Genomic DNA, 23,089 nt, shown 5'->3' with positions numbered 1-23,089 from the left:
AGCATACGCAACAGATTGTAGCTTGCCCGATTCATTTGCTTGTTGAAGTACGCAGCCAACCCCATATGATGAAGCATCACAGGCCAATACAAGATGCTTACATGGATCATAATGATCAAGCAACTTGTTTGAACAGAGCAGATTCTTGGCTTTCTCAAAGGCTCTATCTTGAGATGCACCCCAGACCCAGTTGTTGCCTTTTCTTAGTAACACATGCAGTGGCTGTAGTAAAAAGCTAAATCTGGGTAAGAAATTACCAAAGTAGTTGAGTAGCGCAAGAAACGAATGCAGCTCCGTCATATTCTGAGGCCTGGGTGCATTTTTGATGGCCTCGGTTTTCGAATAAATGGGCCTGATGCCATCAGCAGCAATCTTCGTCCCGAGGAATTCGCCTTCAGGTGCCATGACTACACACTTCGAGCGTTACAGCCTAAGTTCCACTTTGTCCAGACGCTGTAGGACTTCTTCAAGATTGTTCAGATGATCAGCAGTGTCCCGACCTGTGACCAGAATGTCATCTTGAAATACGACCATTCTAGGAACGGACTTCAGTAAACTCTTCATATTCCTTTGAAATATGGCTGCAGCCGAACAAATCCCAAAAGGACACCAGTTGTAGACGAACAGTCCTTTATGGGTGTTGATGCAGGTGAGTTTCTTCGAAGTGTCAACAAGCTCCTGGGTCATATAGGCTGGTGTCAGATCCAGTTTCATGAACGACTTTCCACTAGCTAGCATGGCGAACAGGTCATCAGCCCTCGGTAACGGATACTGACCCTGTTTCGAAAATCGGTTATTTGTAACCTTGTAGTCTCCACAAATCCTGACAGTGTCGTCACTCTTCAACACAGGAACAATGGGACTAGCTCACTCATTAAAATCGACCGGTGATATGATCCCTTCACGCTGGAGTCTGTCAAGCTCAATTTCCACCTTCTCCCTCATCATGTACAGAACAGACCAAGCTTTGTGATAGACAGGCCTTGCATTGGAATCCAGGTGAATCTGCACCTTGGCTCCCATAAAATTACCAATGCCCGGGTTCAAACAAAGAAGGAAACTTTTTCAATACTTGAGCACATGAAGTATCATCCACCAAGGACAACATCTTGACATCATTCCAATTCAGCTTGATTTTCTCGAGCCAATTCCTGCCGAACAGCAATGGACCATTACCTGGGACGATCCATAATGGTAGCTCATGAACCACACCATCATATGACACCTCGATTGCTGCACTGCCGAGCACCAGTATGGATTCCTTAGTGTAAGTACACAACCTGGCATTGACTGGACTCAGCTTCAGTTTCGCAGCCTTAGTGTCCCACAGCTTGTCGAATGTTCTTTGGCTCATTATCGACTGGCTCACACCCGTGTCCAGCTCCATTGATACAGCCATTCAGCTTCACATTAACGACTATCGGCTGGCTCTTGCTCAGGAACGAATACAGTCCATTCACTTCCTCCTCGGGTTGCGTATCCGGGCCATCACTGAACTGGTCCTCATCAACCACATGGTGAGCCGCACCACGCTTGCTCTGTTGTGGACACATCCTGTGAAGGTGCCCCGCTTTCGAACGTCCATTGCATGAATATTGTCTAACCTGACATTGATAAGGCCGATGATTGTCCCCACAACGGCAACAGGGTGAAATCTGATTCGAACCAGTTGGCGGATTCTGAACAACGACAGGTTTCGCGTAAGCCGCTCTGCCCGAAAACGACGCCATCTTGTTTACAGTACTTGCCATGGAAATCCGAGTCATCAATGATATCTGCCGCAAATTATCAATCATCGTCATGTAGGCCTGGGCAGTCACGGTGGCCTTTTTCAAATCCAGCGTCTCTGCAGCCAACAGCTTCCTGAGGATCACATCATGGCTGATGCCTATCACGATGACATCACGCAGCATATCTTCCAACATGTTCCCGAACTTACACGGCTCAGCAAAACGTCGCAGGTCTGCGACAAATCCCGACACGACCTGGCCCTCAGCACGAACATGCGTGTAGAAACGGTAGCGTGATATGATGATCCCCTTTTGTGGCTTCAAATGGTTATCTACCAACGTACAAAATTCCTCGTACCCTTTTTCCTCCAGACGTACAGGCGAGAGAAAATTCTTCATGAGGCCGTAAATTTTCGGACCGCAAACGGTGAGGAGAATTGCCTTGCGCTTAACTGCGTAGGCCTCTGCCTCCGTGCCATTGGGCACAAAATACTGATCCAGGCGGTTGACAAAATCCGACCAATCCTCGCCCTCCACGAATCTCTCCAGGATTCCAACCGTATCCATTGTGCATGCGAAGATTCTTAAATTACCTCATCGCCAATTGTAATGACTCACTCCGTCTCTCCCCAAATTGTTTCTCTCCCAGCCTTGCTCTCCCCAGTCTCTCTCTCCCTCTCTCTCCCACAGTCTCCCTCTCGCTCCCCCAGCCCCCTCTCTCCCTTCCTCTCTCTCTCCCCAGTCTCCCCCTCTCTCTCCCACAGTCTCTCTCCCGCCCAGTCTCTCTCTTCCCTCCCCCAGTCTCCCTTCCCCTCTCCTTCTCTCTCCAGGATCCCTCTCTCTCTCCAGGCTCCCCCTCTCTCTCTCTCTCTCTCTCTCTCTCTCTCTCTCTCTCTCTCTCTCTGTCTGACCCCCGCTCCAGACTCCATCTCCCTCTCTCCCCAATCTCCCTCTCTCTCTGTCCCTCCCAGTTTGTCTCTCTCACAGTCTCTCTCTCCCGACACCCTCTCTTTCCCCCCTGTCTCTCTCTCTCTCTCTCTCTCTCTCTCTCTCTCCCTCTACCCCGTCTCTCTCTCTCTCTCTCTCTCTCTCTCTCTCTCTCTCTCTCTCTCTCTCCCTCTCTCTCTCTCTCCCCAGTCTCACCCCCTCCCCCAATCTCCCACTCTCTCACTCACAACATCTCTTTCTCCCCAGTCTCTCCTCATCTCTATCCCCCAGTCTCCCCCCTCTCTCTCTCCCAATTTCCCTCACACTCTCTCTCTCTCTCACCGTTCTGTCTCTCTACCAGCCTCGCTCTCCCCCAGTCGCTCTCTCTCCACAGGCTCCCTCTCTCTTTCCCTCCCTCTCTCTCTCTCTCTCTCCCAGTCGCTCTCTCTCTTTCCATCTCTCTCCCTCAGTCTCTCCTCTCTCTCTCTCTCTCTCTCTCTCCAGTCTCTCTCCAGTCTCCCTCTCTCTCTTCCAGTCTCTCTTTCTCTCCCAGCCTCTCTATCCTAGCCTCTCTCTCCACCAGTCTCCCCTCTCTCTCTTCCCAGCCACGCTCTGTCTCTCTCCCCAGTCTCTCTCTCTCTCTCTCTCTCTCTCTCTCTCTCTCTCCAGTCTCTCTCTCCCAGCCGCTCTCTCCCTGTCTCCCTCGCTTTCTCCTCCACTCTTCCTCTCCCTCCCCCAGACTCCCTCTCTCCCTATCCCTCTCTCGATCTATCTCTCTCCCCAGTCTCCTCTCTCTGTCTTCTCAGCCACTGTGTCTCTCTCTCTCTCCCCCAGTCACACTCTCTTCCCCCAGTCTATCTCTTTCCTCCAATCTCTTGTTTGCTCTCCCCAGTCTCTCTCCGTCCCTTCTCGGTCACCCTCTCTCCCCCAGTCTCCCTCTCCCTCTCTCTCCCCAGTCTCCTATTTCTCCCCCAATCTCTCTCTTCGCCCAGTCTCTCTCCCTCTCACTCTCTCTCTCTCTCTCTCTCTCTCTCTCTCACTGTCTCCCTCTCTCCCAGTCTCTCTCTCTCCCTCTCCCCCCACCCCCATCCTGTCCCCCTCTCCCTCTCTCTCTCTCCCCAGTCTTCCTCTCTCTCCCATCACTCTCTCCCCAGTTCCCCTTTCTCCCACTCTCTCTCTCTCTCTCTCTCTCTCTCCCTCTCTCTCCCCAGTCTCCCTCTCTCTCCCCAGTCTCTCTCGCACAGTCTCACTCTCTCTCCCCCCAGTCTCTCTCATTCTCCTTCCCTGCCCCCCTGTCCTCTTCTCTCTCTCCCAATCTCCCTCTCTCTTCCTCCCTCTTTCTCCCCAGTTCCCCTCTCTCCCAGTCTCTCTCTCTCTCTCTCTCTCTCTCTCTCTCTCTCTTCGCCCCGTCTCCCTTTCTCACTCCCCTCTCTCTCCCCAGTTTCCCTCTCTCCCTCCCTCTCTGTCTCCCCAGATTCTCTCTCTCTCTCTCACTCTGTCTCTCCCAGACCCCTTTCTCTCCCCCATCTCCCCCTCTCTCTCTCTCTCTGTCTCCCTCCCACCCCCAGTCTCCCTCTCTCTCTTTCCCTCCATCTCTCTATCCCCAATCTTTCGCTCTCCTCATCTCATCTCTCTCTCTCTCTCTCTCTCTCTCTCTCTCTCTCTCTCTCCAGTCTGCCCCTCTCTCTCTCTCTCTCTCTCTCTCTCTCGCTCTCTTTCTGTCCAGTCTCCCACTCTCTCTCTCTCTCTCTCTCTCTCTCTCTCTCTCTCTGCCCAGTCGCTCTGTCCCTCTCTCCCCCAGTCTCCCTCTCCCTCTCTCTCCCCAGTCTCCTATTTCTCCCCCAATCTCTCTCTTCCCCCAGTCTCTCACTCTCTCTCTCTCTATCTCTCTCTCTCTCTCTCCCAGTCTCTCTCGCTCCCTCTCTCCCCAGTCTTCCTCTCTCTCCCATCACTCTCTCCCCAGTTCCCCTTTCTCCCACTCTCTCTCTCTCTCTCTCTCTCTCTCTCTCTCTCTCTCTCTCTCCCCAGTCTCCCTCTCTCTCGCACAGTCTCTCTCTCTCTTCCCCCAGTCTCCCATTCTCCCTCTCCCTCTCTCCCCCAGTCTCTCTCATTCTCCTTCCCTGCCCCCCTGTCCCCCTGTCTCCCTCTCTCTTCCTCCCTCTCTCTCGCCAGTTCCCCTCTCTCTCACTCTCTCTCTCCCAGTCTTTCTCTCTCTCTCTCTCTCTCTCTCTCTCTTCGCCCCGTCTCCCTTTCTCATCCCCCTCTCTCTCCCTCCCTCTCTGTCTCCCCAGATTCTCTCTCTCTCTCACTCTCTCTGTCTCTCCCAGACCCCTTTCTCTCTCTCTCTCTCTCTCTCTCTCTCTCTCTCTCTGTCGCCCTCCCACCCCCAGTCTCCCTCTCTCTCTTTCCCTCCATCTCTCTATCCCCAGTCTTTCTCTCTCCTCATCTCTCTCTCTCTCTCTCTCTCCAGTCTGCCCCTCTCTCTCTCTCCCTCTCTCTCTCTTTCTGTCCAGTCTCCCACTCTCTCTCTCTCTCTCTCTCTCTCTCTCTCTCTCTCCCCAGTCGCTCTCTCTCTCTCTCTCTCCCCCCAGTCGCTCTCTCTCTCCCCAGTCGCTCTCTCTCTCCCTCTCCCACTCTCTCTCTCTCTCTCTCTCCCCAGTCGCTCTCTCTCTCCCTCTCCCACTCTCTCTCTCTCTCTCTCCCCCCAGTCGCTCTCTCTCTCCCCAGTCGCTCTCTCTCTCCCTCTCCCACTCTCTCTCTCTCTCTCTCTCTCTCCCCAGTCGCTCTCTCTCTCCCTCTCCCACTCTCTCTCTCTCTCTCTCCCTCTCCCAGTCTCTCTCTCTCTCTCTCTCTCTCTCTCTCTCTCTCTCTCTCTCTCTCTCTCTCTCTCACACTTCCCCAGTCTCTCTCCCTCCCCCAGTCTTTGTCTCTTCTCAGTCTCTCTCTCTCCAACTCCCCCAGCCACAAACGAATCCCCTGCCCTCTGCACAGAGCCGACAAAAGTGTATCCCAACTGGATACTGCGCCTGCGCTGCTCTGGTGTCCCGCAAGCCGGCAAACAGTCAGTGAGTGGGGATTCTCCCACTGTCCAGCTGAAAGATTAAAGTTCGAGGGAGAAAAACAACCCATCCCGGCATTGCAGAGCAACCCATCAACCATCAGAACTCACACTTCAAGAGCTGCAATTGCGATCGGCCCCGAGGTTGCAAAACTCACAAACGACTCTGCCTGGACTCCCAGGGCCATTGTGTATTGGGCTCCTGCATTTCCTGGATTCCTGGGGCCATTGTGTATTGGGCTCCTGCATTTCCTGGATTCCCGGGACCATTGTGTATTGGGCTCCTGCATTTCCTGGATTCCCAGGGCCATTGTGTATTGGGCTCCTGCATTTCCTGGATTCCCGGGGCCATTGTGTATTGGTGTAATGCATGTTAACTGGATTTTACCTGCCACCGGAGGGCGTGACTGTCGGAGTCCTAATGGTCACTGGCAGACACGTGCAAGCCGTGTGTAGAATGTTGGCAGCCATGTTGAATCCTCACTTTGAGAATAAATAAACTGGAGTAAGGTCATGCCTGAACTAGCTCACCATACTTAGCCTCATGGAGTTATTCGATACTTAACAATTGGGCTCCTGCATTTCCTGGATTCCCGGGGCCATTGTGTATTGGGCTCCTGCATTTCAGTTGAAGTGTGCAGGAGTTCAGGGATCAGTGCGCCCACCCGCGCATCCTCGAGGGAACAGTGGCACTAAAGATCCTCAAGGGAACAGTGGCACTAAGATCCTCGAGGGAACAGTGGCACTAAAGATCCTCGAGGGAACAGTGGCACTAAGATGTCAACCCTCTACAAATTTTCAGGGCCTCTTTGGTTGCTAGAGCTCAGTGATGTAAAGAGAAGTTTTGCTGAAATTCCATTTGGCAAGGTACTAGAGGATGACCACCAGCTGTAACCCAATATTGTACTTTCAGAAAGAAAGAAAGGCTTGCATTTATATAGCATTTTACACGACCACTGGATGTCTCAAAGCGCTTTACAGCAAATGAAGTACTTTTGAAGCTTAGTCACTGTTGTAATGTAGGAAACATGGCAACCAATTTGCGCACAGTAAGCTCCCACAAACAACAATGTGATAATGACCTGTTTTTGTTATATTACTTGAGGGATAAATATTGGCCAGGACACCAGGGATAACTCCCCTGCTCTTCTTCAAAATAGTGCCATTGGATCTATTACGCCCACCTGAGAGCAGATAGGGGCCTCGGTTTAACATCTCATCTGAAAGACGGCATCTCCGACGTCACAGCACTCCCTCAGAACTGCGCTGGAGTGTCAGCCTAGATTTATGTGCTCAAGCCCCTGGAGTGGGACTTGAACCCACAACCAGAGACTTGAGCCCAGGGGAACTTCAGGGGAGTGAAATAAAAGATAAAAATCAAAGACAACACTTGTTCATCATGAGAATGACAAGACCTCAAACCAAAAACAATTAGAGGTTGAAATGTAACCTATTTAGCGTATTCTTTAAAACTACTTACTCTCTTTCAAGGGCATTTGCTGCCATGTATCCAGGTGAGAGGAAGGCTGGGCCACAACTGAAGGCAATCCAGTTCCATAATCAACTAATATAAAACTAAATGTCAACTTTTCGTTAGCTAAGGTAGACACCAGTCACTCAGTGGCTAAGGTGAAAAGCACCCAACTGGGGCAGGTGAGTTGAGGTGACGTGCATATTGAGGCCTCAGTCTTGACTTCCTCGAGGACAGTAAATGTCTTGTTCACATTAGAAACGCATTGTACTTAAATGGCTGTTTTCAATTGATGCAATGATTTGATACAAAATAATTCTGTTGTAAAATGCACGTGTTTACATTACATGCTATATTCTCCAGACATGGAAGTTAAACAAATCAACAAGCGTGCCTCAGGTCAGTCCTTTGAGGTGATCTTAAAGCCACCTTCTCCAGAAGCGGCACCAGCACTGGACTGCCCTCTGTCACTGCCAAAGAAGAAGGACCTCTCTTTGGATGAGATCCAGAAGAAGCTTGAGGCTGCTGAAGACAGGAGGAAGGTAAAATTAATGCTTTGGATCATACCAAATATAATTTAACTTGCAAAAAAAAATGAAGGGGCTCCCTTGATGACTGTATGTGGTATTGGGCCATACAAGTCAGAGTTCAGTCCCTGGTCTGTACAGAGTGGGAATGTTACAATTCACCTTATATATATGTGGATGTCCGGTGAGGACAGGATTGGGCTGAACTATCATGGTTTCCATGATTCAAAGTTCACCAATGCTCACTATCCAGATTCCCACATGAAGAATGGTTATTTGGGGAGCTATTGGAGAGCCATTGGAAACGTGAAACTGTCTCCGAACTGAGGTAGTGCCTTCAGGAGAACAGAGGGAAAATAATTTAAAAAAATGATATTCTCAATTAACTCAGATTTTTGACCACATCTCTCATGATGTTATTTAAAAGTATAACTTAGCAATACCAGTGATATCAGGGCCTGTCAGAGTCACATTTTTCTATGAAGTCTGCAGAATTAATTTAAAGTACATGATGCAGGTACTGGAAGATAAGTTGATATGTACTGTGAATGCAGGCAAGAGCAGGCCTGTACCGATCGCACACCTTTCAGTCGATTACTGCCAAAAATTATAGTGTTTCCTGGTTGTTATTTAAATCATCATTAAAATGTTTATATTCAATTCCTTTTAGTACTGAGGCCACTAACTCAAAAGCAGCTTCACACAACTCAGGGAAAAAACCTCAGTTTCAGTGAAATGAGTTCTCAAACATTGCGAGCTTGCCTTTAGTCTTACCCATGACCTACTTATGAATAATGGAGGCCCAGTTATGATGCCTATGATTATTATGAATTCAGGAACACAAAATACCAATTTCCATTATGCATCAACATATAACACTAATCCTGGGAATAATATTGTATATAATAATTCCACAGTAATGTTTTGACCGAGAACTACGTGTTATTGGACCATGCATCACACATAATGAAGAAAAAAATGAAACCAAACTCATAACTAATTATAGTTTGTTGCTGAAGGCTTAATGCAATAGCAACAGACTGAGAAATAGTCTGTGCTACACATTCATGATGTGCCTTATGATTAGTTTTAATAACAGAAGCAGTTTTATTATATTCCCAAAGAGATGTGGCCAAACATTCAAAATTTGTCGTATTTAAAGCCAATTTACTGTTAATTAAAATCATAAACCAAGATTTTTAAAAATCATGCCAATGGCAACAACTTCAGTGCAATCCATCGAGGACAGCACAATGTTATTGAAGCGACTATTCCACTTACTTGTTATGGTGACACTGCAGATGGACCTCATTATTCCAAACTCCATTGACTTCAATGGAGCAGACAATCGGGCAAGGTGTAAAACGGGCATCCGATACTGGGTAGGTTAAGTTAAAACTACCCCCTAGATGTCTCTGAGTAAAACTGTTCAATTAGTACCAATTAATGCCAAATTAGGTATTGTTTAATGCTGTGTATTTGTGTTGTGTTGTGCCTATCCAAAATAATTTCACCTGGGTGACTTAATAGAAAGAAAAATAAATTTTAAAACCCTTTTTTATTCATCTGTGAGCTTGGAGAGTGAGTTTTGGAAGTCTATCCAATAATAGGGGCATTGCAGACAATTCCAATCTTGTTCTTCCCTGATACCCTCGTGTATCTGCTTTTGGCCAGGGTTCAATGTATAGCAATCAGGACTGAGAAAACATAACCTACTTTTCTTCTTTCTAGCCCAAGGAAGATGAGACCAACCTTTGCCACCTTTGCAAATCTACGTGTTTATCATGGATCTCTCCTTAATACAAATACTAAACAATTTGGGCAAGAAATTCAACTCATTTGCACCTCCTATTAGTGCCTGGGCATTAACGGGGTGCAAATGAGTTACCGTACGGGGCGTGGTGCTGTTAACGACTACCGCCAGTTTAGCAGCGGTGCTACAGCTTTGTGCCCCGAACCCCTGTGCCCGGAGATCATGACATCATTGCTGCAAGCATCGTCCTGTTAGCGCCCGCCCCCTAAATTTACTTTTGCCCTCTACAGCAGCGCTGGGCGAAAACACCGGCAGCTGCAGGAGGCGTGGCTCGGGTGGGCGACTGCTACCAGAGCAAAAATTAAAGGCGAGGTGGCCAAGTGAAAAACAAAACGTATCATCTTGTTGGCGCTGCTGATCTGGTTTCTTCACAATGTCCTGGCCGTGATCTGTCAGCTCGGCACTCTGCTTGAGTGCCGGGCTGATTGCGCGACACCTCCACTCCACGGTGGTCTAGGTAGGTCCCTCTTTACTTTGCAGAGTTGCAGCGTGGTCCATTCCCTTCAAGTGAGGGAAGGGCCCCTCGGACTGCCATTAACGCCCCAGGAACGAAGTGAAGCACTTAACGAGCACTCCACTTCCTTCGGCGGCAGTAACCTGAATTTTTGGAGAGGGGCGAAACTTCAGCGCCGCCATTCCTCTCGCCCTGAATCTCATGTCACATACAATTTAAGGATGAGAAATTCGGGATCGTCCCGTTTGGGGCGCTAACTTTTCAAAGTTGAAACAATTTGCGCCAGGCGCCAATGTTTTTAACTTTTTGTAAAAATCGACGTTTGCGCTCTGGGATGGAATTGTAGTGCGAAATCAAGCGCACCACTCATTCCTGGAGCACAACAGGCAGCAGGCAGGATGGTAGGTGTGCAACGCTGCAGCATTGGAAGGCTCCTTCCCTCCCTTAAAGGGAAGGATCATCGCTGCAGGCTCTGCAAAGGAAAAACTTACCTGGACCACAGCAGCTGCCGCAATCCAGCCCAATCAGCCCGATGTACTGCAGCAGAGTGCCGGGCTGATCGACCACGTGGGGAAAAGCAGTAAAACATTGTTAAAGATACAGTGTCCCTCGCTGTAACACATTGTTAAGGATACAGTACTCCTCACTGTTACACATTGTTAAGGATACAGTGCCCCTCATTGTAACACATTGTTAAGGATAGTGAGCCTCATTGTAACACTTTGTTAAGGATACAGCGTCCCTCATTGTAACACAGTGTCAAGGATCATCATCATCATCATCAATGTGTAACAGTGAGGGGCACTGTATTCTTAACAATGTGTTACAGTGAAGAGCACTGTATTCTTAACAGTGCCCCTCACTGGAACATAGTGTTTATACGGATACAGTACACCTCACTGTAACACATTGTTTATACAGATAAAGTGTCCCTCATTGGCCCAGAAATCCCAGCATCTCCTTCCCGCAGGCGTTTGAATGGATTTTAGAAAAAAGATGCCCATCTACCTGAAGCTGCTGCAGTCACACGAGATTCTGGTCTCTCCTGACTGTGCGTCGCAGCACATGCACGTCAGGACATGCGCAGGCCTGGAGCTGGAGTCACATGGCTCTGGGCAACCAATCAGGTATAGAATATTCTCATCATAATAATGGAAACTCCGTAAGTTGGAGTTCCTATTATTATGAATGAGAACCGCCCCCCCTCCCACCGCAAACACTAATAACCAATAATAAAAGATAGAAAAAATGCACAACATATTTTTAGTAATTTAAATTAAAGTTATTTATGTATTTAAAAAATATATATTTTTCCGAATTTCAAAAACGTTTTTTAATTATGGTTTAAAATAAACTTACCGTAGTGGGGAGGGTTTTTAACAATAACATGTGTTTCTTAAATTTTATTTGACAATGTTTTTGTGTGTTTTAAAACTCTTACACCTGTAAAAGTAGGCTATGTGCCTGCTTTTATCAGGCGCAAGAGTTTTGGGGACATTTGCTGGGCAAGATATGCATAAATCCCTCAATCTTGCCCTTGCAAATGTCCTCGCTCCCGATATGCACGAGATCTGTCAAGCCAGAAACTTGACAGATCGGAAAAGATGGTTTTCAGCGCATGCGCATTGTGCGCTGAAAACCGGCTTTTCCGATGCCTTCCCAGGTCCGTAGAAACTCCGTACGGACCGGGGAGGCCGAGATTTCCAGGCCAATGTTTATACGGGTACAGTGCCCCTCATTGTAACACATTGTTAAGGATACAGTGCCCCTCACTGTAACACATTGTTAAGGATTCAGTGCCCCTCATTGTAACACATTGTTAAGGATACAGTGCCCCTCACTGTAACACATTGTTAAAGATACAGTATCCCTATATGATCTTCCTCGCCCCCGCCAATGATTTTGCCAGTGGCCGGCCTCAATTTTCCTCCCCTCCCCCGCCCCAGTCTCTCATCGTCTCTGATCTTCCCCTCGCCCGCTCCCTCTACAGCCAGCACCAGCCCCCACCTGATCCTTCCCTCCCTCCTCTGTGCAGCCTCGTATCAAAGTCCTACCCGCCCTTGGCCAGCCAGCCAGCCTCTCCATCTGGCTGGCTACGGGCGGGAAACAGGCATCAGATGCAAATCAGACCCTGCCATTAAAGTCGGCAGGGCCTGGGGGAAACCCGTTCTGCCAGGTTTCCCACCCACATCAGAGCCCTCCCCACCACCAACGCGCCTTCTCCATGAAAATCCAAGCTCTTAATCTCCATATAATTCGCTTTTTGATGATCAAGTCTTTTGGCTAGATTCTCCATTATTTTTGCATGCATAACGCCCACTTAACATCCATTTTAACGCTGAACTGAGGTGTAACGCCCAGATAGCGCCCATTTAGCCACAAACTGGAAACTGATGCCCATTTCTCAGACATTTATTTCCAAGCATTACTTTTGGCATGTACTTAACAGCGAGAAAAAATAATACCGCCCGCCCACTTTTTTTTGGGCAGAATCATCAGAATGGGCGAACTCAACGCCCATAATATCGCCCAGCGTTACTTTTGGCATGTAATTAACGCCAAGATTCAATAATACCGACTGCCCACTTTTTTTTGTCATAAAGATCGAATTTGCCAAAACTAATGCCCAGTATATCACCCAGCGTCACTTTCAGCACCTCACACACATCTCGCCCACAGTATCGTTCGCCGAAAAAAACGCTCTGAAAAAGTTGAACTGTTCTGAACTAATCACACCGGTGTGGATGCCACTTTGTAAATCGCTTCATTGAAAAGGCTGCTTCAACTTCGGGGGAGTTTGGATTTACTCTGGAGTTCTCAGGTGATGTGACCATCTGAACAGACATCTTTTCATACTTTGGACGATTGGGTTTTACTGAAGGTATCTTAATGGGTAAATTTATTGCTTGTGAACAATCGGCATTCTACTTTTTTGGAATGGGGCCAGCCATTTCTCAGCCTGCATCAATTACAACGCAGATGCTGCAGAGTGCAAATGGCACAACGTCTAATCCACAGCATTATGTGCTCAATCTAAGACATGCCAGACCATACACCCCCCGCACTTACAGGGAGAAGTGGTCTTACCTCAATTTATCCGAGAACAAATGCCTTCAGAGATTGCGCTTCCACAAAGTGGTTATCAGTGAGATATGCCAGATCATCAGGGCAAATCAGCAGCCTGTCAGCACTTTCAGGACATCACTGTCCCATCGAGGTCAAGGTCACCGTGGCACTGTCGTTCTATGCATCTGGTTCCTTTCAGGCCTCCGCGGTCGACATTTCCCCTGTGTCTCAGCATGCCACACATTGCTGCATTAGACAGGTCACGGAGGCCCTGTACGCATGTAGGATGGACTTTATCAGCTTCCCTATGACCACGGAGGCTCAGACTGACAGGGCTGGAGCATTCTACCGAATTGCTAAGTTCCCCAAGGTGCAGGGAGCAATACACTGTACGCACATTGCCATGCGGGCACCTTCTCAGGACCCAGAGGTTTTTCGCAACAGAAAATGATTTCACTCCCTGAAGGTCCAACTAGTTGTCAACCACAACCAGATAATTATGGCAGTGAATGCCAAATATCCGGGCAGCTTCGATGAGGCTCACATCCTGCGTGAGAGCGCTGTATCTGATATGTTTACCAGTAAGACACAAGGTCAATGCTGAAAGCTTGGTGACAAACAATATGGCCTAGCCACCTGGCTGATGACCCCCCTGCATGACACCTACACCGAGGCCAAGAAGTGATACAACGAGAGACACAGGGCTACATACAATGTGGTCCAGAAAACAATAACTGTGCTTAAGCAGCGCTTTAGATGCCTGGACCACTCAGGAGGGGAGCTACAATACAACCCCGATCATGTAGCTCAATTCGTGGTCGTGTGCTCCATGCTGCACAACCTGGCTATCAGGAGGGGTCAAGAATTGCCAGAAGGGACTGATGGTTCACCTCAAGAGAGAGAGAGAGAGAGAGGAAGAGGAGGACGAGGAGCTGGATGCTGACCTCGAGCCAGACAATCAGGCTGACTATGCAGCCATGCTCACACCCCCCTCCAGACCGCAGGAAAGGGTTCGTGGTGGCTACATAGCTGCAAGAGTCTTACGTCAGCAGCTCATAAATGAGCGATTTGCCTGAAAGAATGTTGCTATTATTGACGAAGCTGACACACTGCTGTGTGTGCAACTCAGACATCAATGGTGGGCATCACCTTTGGTACACTCATAATAAAGGATGAAACTGAGTACTGTGAGCAATGAGTAAGTGTGACCTTAACTCCTTTAATAAGACTCCAGAGTGCAGGTACCTCGTGGGTGGTCTGCTTATATACTGTGCTCCCAAGGGATGCTGGGATCCCTTGGGACTCCAACAGGTGGGCTCTCTGGTGGTCAGGTGTCATGCAGGTTACACAGGGTTAAATACATTACAACCTTGGTGCCAGTTAAAGTTTAATTTGATTCAAGTGAAGTGTAATTATACCCTTTCATGTTAAGGAATCACCAGTGTGTAAGGTCCAGCTATCTGAGACGATGCGCAATAAGGTTATGTTGAATAAAAAACATTTAACACGACCATTGGTCTGAAATCATAAGTATCACGGGCAAAAACACCCCGTCCCCCCACCTCACTTTTTAGAACATTGTCATCAATCAAATGGTCAACATGGCATGCAACACAGAACACAATTCAAACCAACAGGGTGGCCCCCTCCCCCCATACCTTACAAGAAATTGCATACACCGAGGTGGAGATAGAACACAGCCATCACCTGCAGACATGCAGCTCACTTTCCTTCCCCCCTCCCCTTCTTCTCCCCACCTCTACCCCTTCCCCTCCTCGCTCCACACTGCCTGGCCGAGGTGCTCCTCAGGCAGTGCCTCATAGCGGGGGAATGAAGGCAGAGCCGGTGGTCGCATGGATCCGGGAGCTGGGGGGGTACCGAGGTGGCAACATTATTGGATGCAGAAGCAGGATCTTGCTCCTGCCTCTCATGTGTCGTTGGCACTGGGGGTGCGGAGCCTAGGGTTGGAGGGCTATGCTCCGGGACCACTGGGAGGCCTGTGCCACCAGTGCTCCTGGGTATCGCCTCCGCTATCCGCGGTACGCACTCGGTCATGATGCCGGAGATGCCGGCCAGCTGTCAGGATGTGCCCCCCAATGCCTCTATGATCTGGTCACCTATGTCAACAGTCCTTGTGTACAACTGTACTATGTTTCCGCTCTCATATGACACTCGTGGAGCAGACCTGCCGCGTCCATGAAACTTCCGCAGGGTCGGTGCCATCCTGAGGACACCCGGGGTGCCCTGTGGCGAGGTGATTGGGCCAGTACCTCCAGAGTGGAGGTGGGAATGGCCAGAGGAGCACTCGATGGCCTTGAGGTGGAATGCCTTCTGCAGCCTGGTGATGCAGGCTCCTCAAAGTCGGCGCTCTCAGCCATGGAGAACGGATCTAGCTGATTGACGGGCAAGAATCGCAGCTCCTCAGCACCAGATGTAGTATTGTCCGCCGAGTCCGGCCCCGCGCCCCCACCTTCTGGCCTCTGTGGTCTTGCCTTGGGACGCACTGCTGGCTAAGCTGCAAAACACAAATGAGGTTATTAGAGGAGAAGGGGTGCTAGGGTCACAAGGTGAGTCCAGCCTATGCACGACAAAAGCACCACCACTATCAAAATCATCACAGGCCTCACATTTCATGCCCATCAACACATTTTGCATTGCAATGATTTTCATGGGGCCAGCATTACTTATAGGACACTTTTAGAAATCACCTAATATATATTATTGTTCGGATATGAGTGGGTGTGGCATGTATTGATTTTACATCACGCAATGGTGTATACTTTACTCAAGAGGCATCACTTCAGGGTCTGCAGCTGCCTGCGTGGCCATCCGGGGGTTGCTCCCCCACTAGTGTCAGCACCCGCTCCTCAATGTCAATGAGGTCGCTGATGACTGGTGGTCCCACCACTCATTCGCCTCTGCTCAGATTTACTCCTCGATAGCTTCTTATGTAAAAGGTAACAACAGGACAACATGGCATGAGATAATTGTGTAATATCATTGCTAGGTACTGTCACAGAGACTGATACAATACATAATCGACAGATGTAATCATGATTATTATGATAATTATCATTCTTTACCTAAAGACGTGCACCGTGACCGCAGGCTTTGAGTACAACATTCCCGGTAAAAGTGAAAGACCTCACATCTGATGATAGTCACTCATGACTCTTACAAATCAAATGATATAAATACATAAGTACAGGTAAATAAATGTAATACTTACTCTTATGGATCCAACAAGGTCGTTCCATCGCTTTCGGCATTGGTTGCCCTCACGCACCTCGTTGGTTGCCGACGAAACTACCTCTGCTATCTCGGCCCATATCCTCTGGTAGGCCTCTGCGGTGGGCTTCCCACATCCTCCCTGTGTCAAATCACCCTAGCGTGACTCGACCTCCTGCATGAGGGAGGCATTAGTCTCGTCCGAGAACCTCTTCGCTCTTTTGCATCCTCCAATTTGCTCCTCTCCTACCTCACTGCTCTCGCCAGCATCAGTCTCCACAGCATGCTGTGACACTTCCTCCACTCCCTCCATTATAGGCACCAAATTTGTGAAAATATCTGGCTGGTAACAGCTAAGCTTTTTGGCACAATTCGCTATCAAGCTCAAAACTCTCCGTCCTACCTCCCAAAGCAGCCACACCACACACGCCTTTATTCCCTCTCTCTCTGTCTCCTCTTATGCGCATGTAATGATGACCCTTGACCTCCTGAATCGCGGGAATCGAGCATTACCATGCCGTTGCTAAGGACGGCGACACTTTACGGCAGAAGGTCAGAGAGATTTAACGCTAACGCCCATTTCATATCGCTCGCGGTAACACCCATTTTATAAAATGGAAACTAGGGGGTTTGAAAGTGGGCAACAAGCCAGTGATCGGAAAACCCATATTTACCGCCCACACCGGAAATAACGCCCATTTTTGGGCGATCTGCACAAAAGTGGAAAATCTAGCCCCATATAGATTTTCTTTTTACTTTACTATTCTCACAAAGAACATAATTATATTGTGACCATTGCTTTCCAAGTGATGAAATGGTGTATTTTGATTTTTTAAATTATCTCATCATGTTGCCTTCGTAAACAGATGAAAAAGATTTTTCCCAAACAGCTTTTGATGAAAAGGACATCTCTTTAATCAGCTTGTAATTATGGATGGAGTTGAATCAGTCGTCTTAGACATGGATTTATTACTTTATCCATTTTTGTTTTCTCTTTTTTTTAAGAGAACATTAGTTCCCTTGAGAGTTATTTTGCTTGCTGCACTTAGGCTGATGAATGTGGCTTCACTTATCTGATAGTGCCCTGCACTAACTACTAACACTCACTTTCTAATCTGTAGACTGCAAGAGCGAGTTATATAATCAGAATACTTAATAAATCACTTGGTGAGTCACACATATAAAATATGGTTTGATCATTTTAAAAGGAAATGAGAACTGAATCCTATATCTTATAGCACTTTGCAGGATTGTTTCAATGACACACACACACAATGCGCCAAACAGGGCTGCAAAATCTTCATATATTTTCTGTTGTCTGCAGTCCCAGGAGGCCCAAGTTCTGAAGCAGCTTGCAGAAAAGAGAGAGCACGAGCGAGAGGTCTTGCAAAAGGCCTTGGAAGAGAATAATAATTTCAGCAGGACTGCAGAGGAAAAACTGATCTTAAAGATGGAACTGAACAAGGAAAACCGTGAGGCTCATTTAGCTGCTCTTATGGAACGTCTCCGCGAGAGGGTAAATATCAAGCAAAGGATTTGATTGTTGCCATCTATATATACACTTTCACTCATTGAGGGCGGGAATGTAGCAGAATGGATCGGCCACCTGTTGTAGAATACATCTGATTATCCATTGTGATGAGTTGTATAACGGGTGGGCAATCCATTCTGCTTTCATGCCTGTTCCCCTATAGTTCAAGAATTTGTCTATATTCAATGACTCGGCCTCCACAGCTCTCTGGGGTAGAGAATTCCAAAGATTCACAATCCTCTGAGAGAAGAAATTCCTCCTCAACACCATCTTAAATGAGCGATCCCTTATTCTGAAACTATGCCCCCTAGTTCTAGATTCCCCCATGAGGGAAAACATCCTCTCAGCATCTACCCTATCAAGTTCCCTCAGAATCTTATATGTTTCAATAAGATCACCTCTCATTCATCTAAACTCCAATGAGTACAGGCCTAACCTGCTCAACCTTTCCTCATAAGACAACCCTTTCATCCCAGGAATCAACCTAGTGAACCTTCTCTGAACTGCCTCCAATGCAAGTTTATCCCTCCTTAAATAAGGAGACCAAAACTGTACGCAGCATTCCGGGTGTGGTCTCACCAATGCCCTGTACAATTGTAGCAAGACTTGTTTACTTTTATACACCATCCCCCTTGCAATAAAGGGCAACATTCACTTTTCCTTCCTAATTACTTGCTGTTCTTGCATGCTAACTTTTTGTCTTTCATGTACAAGGGCACCCAGATCGCTCTATACTACAGCATTCCGTAGTCTCTCTCCATTTAAATAATATTTTGATTTTCTATTCTTCCTACCAAAGTGAATAACCTCACATTTCACCACATTATACTCCATCTTCCAAATTTTTGCCCACTCACTTAACCTATCCATATCCCTTTGCAGACTCTTGCTTTCTCAACTAGCTTTGTATCATTAGCAAATTTAGCTACAATACACTTAGTCTCTTCATCCAAGTCATTAATATAGATTGTAAATAATTGAGACCCGAACAATTGATCACTGTGGCACCCTATTAGTTACTGTTAGCCAACCTGAAAATGACCCATTTATCCTGGTTCTCTGTTTTCTGTTCGTTAACCAATCCTCCATCCATGCTAATATATTACCCTCAACACCATGAGCTCTTATCTTGAGTAGTAACCTGTTATGTTACACTTTATCGAATGCCTTTTGGAAATCCAAATAAACTACATCTACTGATTTCTCTTTATCCACCCTGCTCGTTACATTTTCAAAGAACTCTAATAAATTTGTCAAACACAATTTCCTTTTCATAAAACCATGTTGACTCTGCTTAATTGTATTATGATTTTCTAAATGTCTTGCTATTACTTCCTTACTAATGGATTCCAGCATTTTCCAATGACAGATGTTCAGCTAACTGCCCTATAGTTTCCTGTTTTCTGTTTCCCTCCTTTCTATTTGTGCCATCAATTCATCTATCTTGTTACGAATGCTGCGTGCATTCATATAAAGAGTCTTTAATTTTGCTATTTTTCCCAACTCTGACCCTATTTGCTGGTACAATCTTATGTTTGTACGCTCTGTCCATGCCTGTCACACTCTGGTTATCATTACCCATATCGCTACCCTGCACTATTGCCTTGTCCTTTCTATTTAACTTTCTAAATGTCCCCTCACTTGCACCGTGATGCTGAAATAAATATGGTGCCATGATGGAGTGGGTGAGGATGCTGCCTGAGTAGTTGCCAAGGAGCTGCAGGATGTTCATCAGACGCTTCAATGCCTGCTGCATCTGAAAGGGTAACAATGGGAATATGTTTAGGAAGATGGACTTTCACATATGACTTAAAAGTGACTTGAGTAATGATGGTCGGACTTAACATTAAGGGGAAGGTTTGCAAACAGTAAAACTCACTGGACTGTAGGCAAGCTGCACTATTATTAATCTCCCACTGCCTCCCCTGTGTGTCATAAGAACATAAGAACATAAGAAATAGGAGCAGGAGTCGGCCATTTGGCCCCTCGAGCCTGTTCTGCCATTCAATAAAATCATGGCTGATCTAATCATGGACTCAGCGCCACTTCCCTGCCCACTCCCCATAACCCTTTACTCCTTTATCGCTCAAAAATCTGTCTATCTCCGCCTTAAATATATTCAATGACCCAGTCTCCACAGCTCTCTGGGGCAGAGAATTCCACAGATTTACAACCATCTGAGAGAAGAAATTTCTCCTCATCTCAGTTTCAAATGTGCTACCCTTATTCTGAGACTTTGTCCCCTAGTTTTAGTTTCCCCTATGAGTGGAAATATCCTCTCTGTATCTACCTTGTCGAGCCCAATTGTTATCTTATATGTTTCAATAAAATCACCTCTCATTCTTCTGAACTCCAATATGTATAGGCCCAACCTACTCAACCTATCTTCATAAGTCAACCCCCTCATCTCCAGAATCAACCCAGTGAACCTTGGTTAGGAACATTATTCCTAACCAACTAACTGCGGTATCACAATTAGTGAGGTAATTATTTCATACAATCACTAGTTGTGTGTGTTAAACAATTACGGGAGTACATAGAAGGGAAAAACTCCAGAGGTTTTGCTTCTGAATGTTAACCAGTTAAGTCTGCTGTAAATGTGTGTGTGTTTGTGTGTGTGTGTGTGTGTGAGGTGGGCGGGGATCGGATCATGCTCAGCTATGATGCACCTGTGGTTGAATAACCGAGTGGCACTCACCTTCATAACCAGAGCGTAAAGAATGCCATTTTTATATGCGGTACTAGAAGACCACCAGCACCTATGAAGCTGCATGTTGTCATTGGATACTTTCAGGAGAGGAGGGGAGAGAACAAGGAAAATAGTTTGGGCTGCACTGGAGATAGCATGTGTTCCAATAGTAACTTCCTTAACTCCTAACATGGTGGCTGTGGAAACTGAGTTTTGGAGCCATCTGTTGCTGTTTGCTCTTATAAGTTGCAAGACCACCTAAAAATTCCCATTATAATGCTCCTTTAAGGTGGAACTTGTGTGGGACCACCAGAAATTGGGCTGTGCTTCTTGTAATACCACTGGCTTTTTCTTTGCTTTCATTATTAAATGTAATTATTTCCAAAATTATATATGATACAAATATAATTGATTAAAAAAAATGACCAACAAAATGCAGCCTGGCAACTTGTGGTTGGACAGCAGACGTCAAGCCACAGATCCATGACACAAGAAGCACCAGTCCCCGGACTGCCCATCGCGCAACCTACTTGGCTGAGATTTGTCAGTGCACAGCACAGCCACTAGATGGAGCATGATAGAATAGTAAAACTGATCAGAGAAAGAATGGAGAACTGATACAAAACAGAGTCTATTGCCAGTCTTCATTAGTCGGGTGGGGCAGTAGCTCCTTTTAAGGCTTTTCTTTAAAAAAAACTTCTTATAATTATAATCTCATTCTTCTGCAAAGTATTGTTTTTGGTTCTTCTTTTGCCACAGTTGCTCCAGTACATCTGTGACGTAGCCAATTCACCTCCCTCAATATTAGCTGGAATGATAGATTTGAGTGAATGGATACATCTGTCACTGTGCTGTCCCGGAGACACAACAAGATGGAGGTAGAAAGGATGCACAGTAAATGGCACCTGGACTCGTGTGTCGGTGCACCCTTTCCCTTCCGCACTTTGGAACATAGCACAAAAGTATTAGGTACTCACAGAGATTAAACAACAACAACAACTTTTATTTATATAGCGCTTTTAACCGAGTAAAACGTCCCAAGGTGCTTCACAATAGTGTGAGAAGACAATTTGACACCAGAAGAAATTATGGCAGATGAACAAAAGCTTGGTCAAAGAGGTGGGCTTTAAGGAGCATCTTAAAGGAGGAAAGAGAGGTTTAGGGAGGGAGTTCCAGAGCTTGGGCCTAGGCAGCTGAAGGCACGGTTGAGCAGATATAATCAGGAATGCTCAAGAGGGCAGAATTTGAGGAACGCAGACATCTCGTGGGGTTGTGAGGCTGAAAGAGATTACAGAGATAGGAAGGGGCGAGGCCATGGAGGGATTTGTAAACATGGATGAGAATTTTGAAATCGAGGCAGTGCTTAATCGGGAGCCAATGTAGGTCAGCGAGCACATGGGTGATGGGTGAGCGGGACTTGGTGCGAGTTAGGACACAGGCTGCCGAGTTTTGGATAACCTCAAGTTTACGTAGGGTAGAATGTGGGAGGCATTGGAGTAGTCAAGTCTAGAGATAACAAAGGCATGGGTGAGGGTTTCTGCAGCAGATGAGCTGAGGCAAGGGTGGAGGCAGACAATGTTACGGAGGTGGAAAATAGGTGGTTTTAGTTATGCTGCGGATATGTGGCCGGAAGCTCATTTCAGGGTCAAATATGACACCTAGGTTGCGAGCAGTCTGGTTCAGCCTCAGATAGATGCTAGGGAGAGGGATGGAGTCAGTAGCTAAGGAACGCAGTTTGTGGCAGGGACCAAAGGCAATGGCTTCGATCTTCCCAATATTTAATTGGAGAAAATTTCTGCTCATCCAGTACTGGATGTCGGACAAGCAGTCTGACAATTTAGAGACCATGGAGGGGTCGAGAGAAGTGGTGGAGAGGTAGAGCTGGGTGTCGTCAGTGTACATGTGGAAACTGACTCCGTGTTTTTGAATGATATCACCAAGGGGCAGCATATAGATGAGAAATAGGAGGGGGCCAAGGATAGATCCTTGCGTGAGTGGGAAGGGAAGCCATTGAAGATGATTTTCTGGCTCCGATTAGATAGATAGAAATTGAACCAGGCAGACCCACCGAGCTGGACGATGGTGGAGAGGTGTTGGAGGAGGTTGGAGTGATCAACTGTGACAAAGGCTGCAGACAAGTCCAGGAGAACGAGGAGGGATAATTTACCTTTGTCACAGTCACTAAGGAAGAGAAATGCTTCAAAACTTAATTCCATTCTTATCCTTTTATCAACTCCACACACCCCAGCACTGCCAAATAAACACAAACATTACAATGGGATAGGCCAAACAGCAGATCTTCAACTGCTGCCTGAAACGGGTGCAAATTCGGCAGAGTGGCCACACCACCTGGCCATTGCTAGCATCCGGAGGCCCAACCTGCGAGCTGTGGGTGGGAAATGGAATCCCTGCGGCAGCTCACCAGTGTGGGGGAAGGAACTCAGCCGGCCCCCACACTGAGGAGCTCGACAGGTTGAGTTTAGGGGGCGGGAGGTTATCCCAGGGAAGGAGCCTCATATGGCCCAGGGTATTTTTTTGTAGCTCCAAGAGAAGCACTCCTGCTCTTCCTGGCCACACATAAATAAAAATTACAAA

General features: G+C 47.1%; 1 protein-coding gene across 3 annotated transcripts in view; it reads left to right on the top strand.

The window, feature by feature from the left end:
* The window catches only part of LOC139259600 (stathmin-2-like), a 66,816-nt gene that overhangs the window by 42,491 nt on the left and 1,236 nt on the right, over positions 1-23,089 (top strand). For all 3 annotated transcript variants that reach the window (XM_070875091.1, XM_070875104.1, XM_070875097.1), the window contains 2 exons: positions 7,550-7,728; positions 17,599-17,790. In XM_070875091.1, coding sequence (XP_070731192.1) covers positions 7,550-7,728; positions 17,599-17,790 — 371 coding nt within the window. The remainder of the gene's footprint in view (positions 1-7,549; positions 7,729-17,598; positions 17,791-23,089) is intronic.

Source organism: Pristiophorus japonicus, chromosome 1 (genome assembly GCF_044704955.1).
Source record: "Pristiophorus japonicus isolate sPriJap1 chromosome 1, sPriJap1.hap1, whole genome shotgun sequence".
Lineage (NCBI taxonomy): Eukaryota > Metazoa > Chordata > Chondrichthyes > Pristiophoridae > Pristiophorus > Pristiophorus japonicus.
This window is presented reverse-complemented; position numbering and strand designations above follow the sequence as displayed.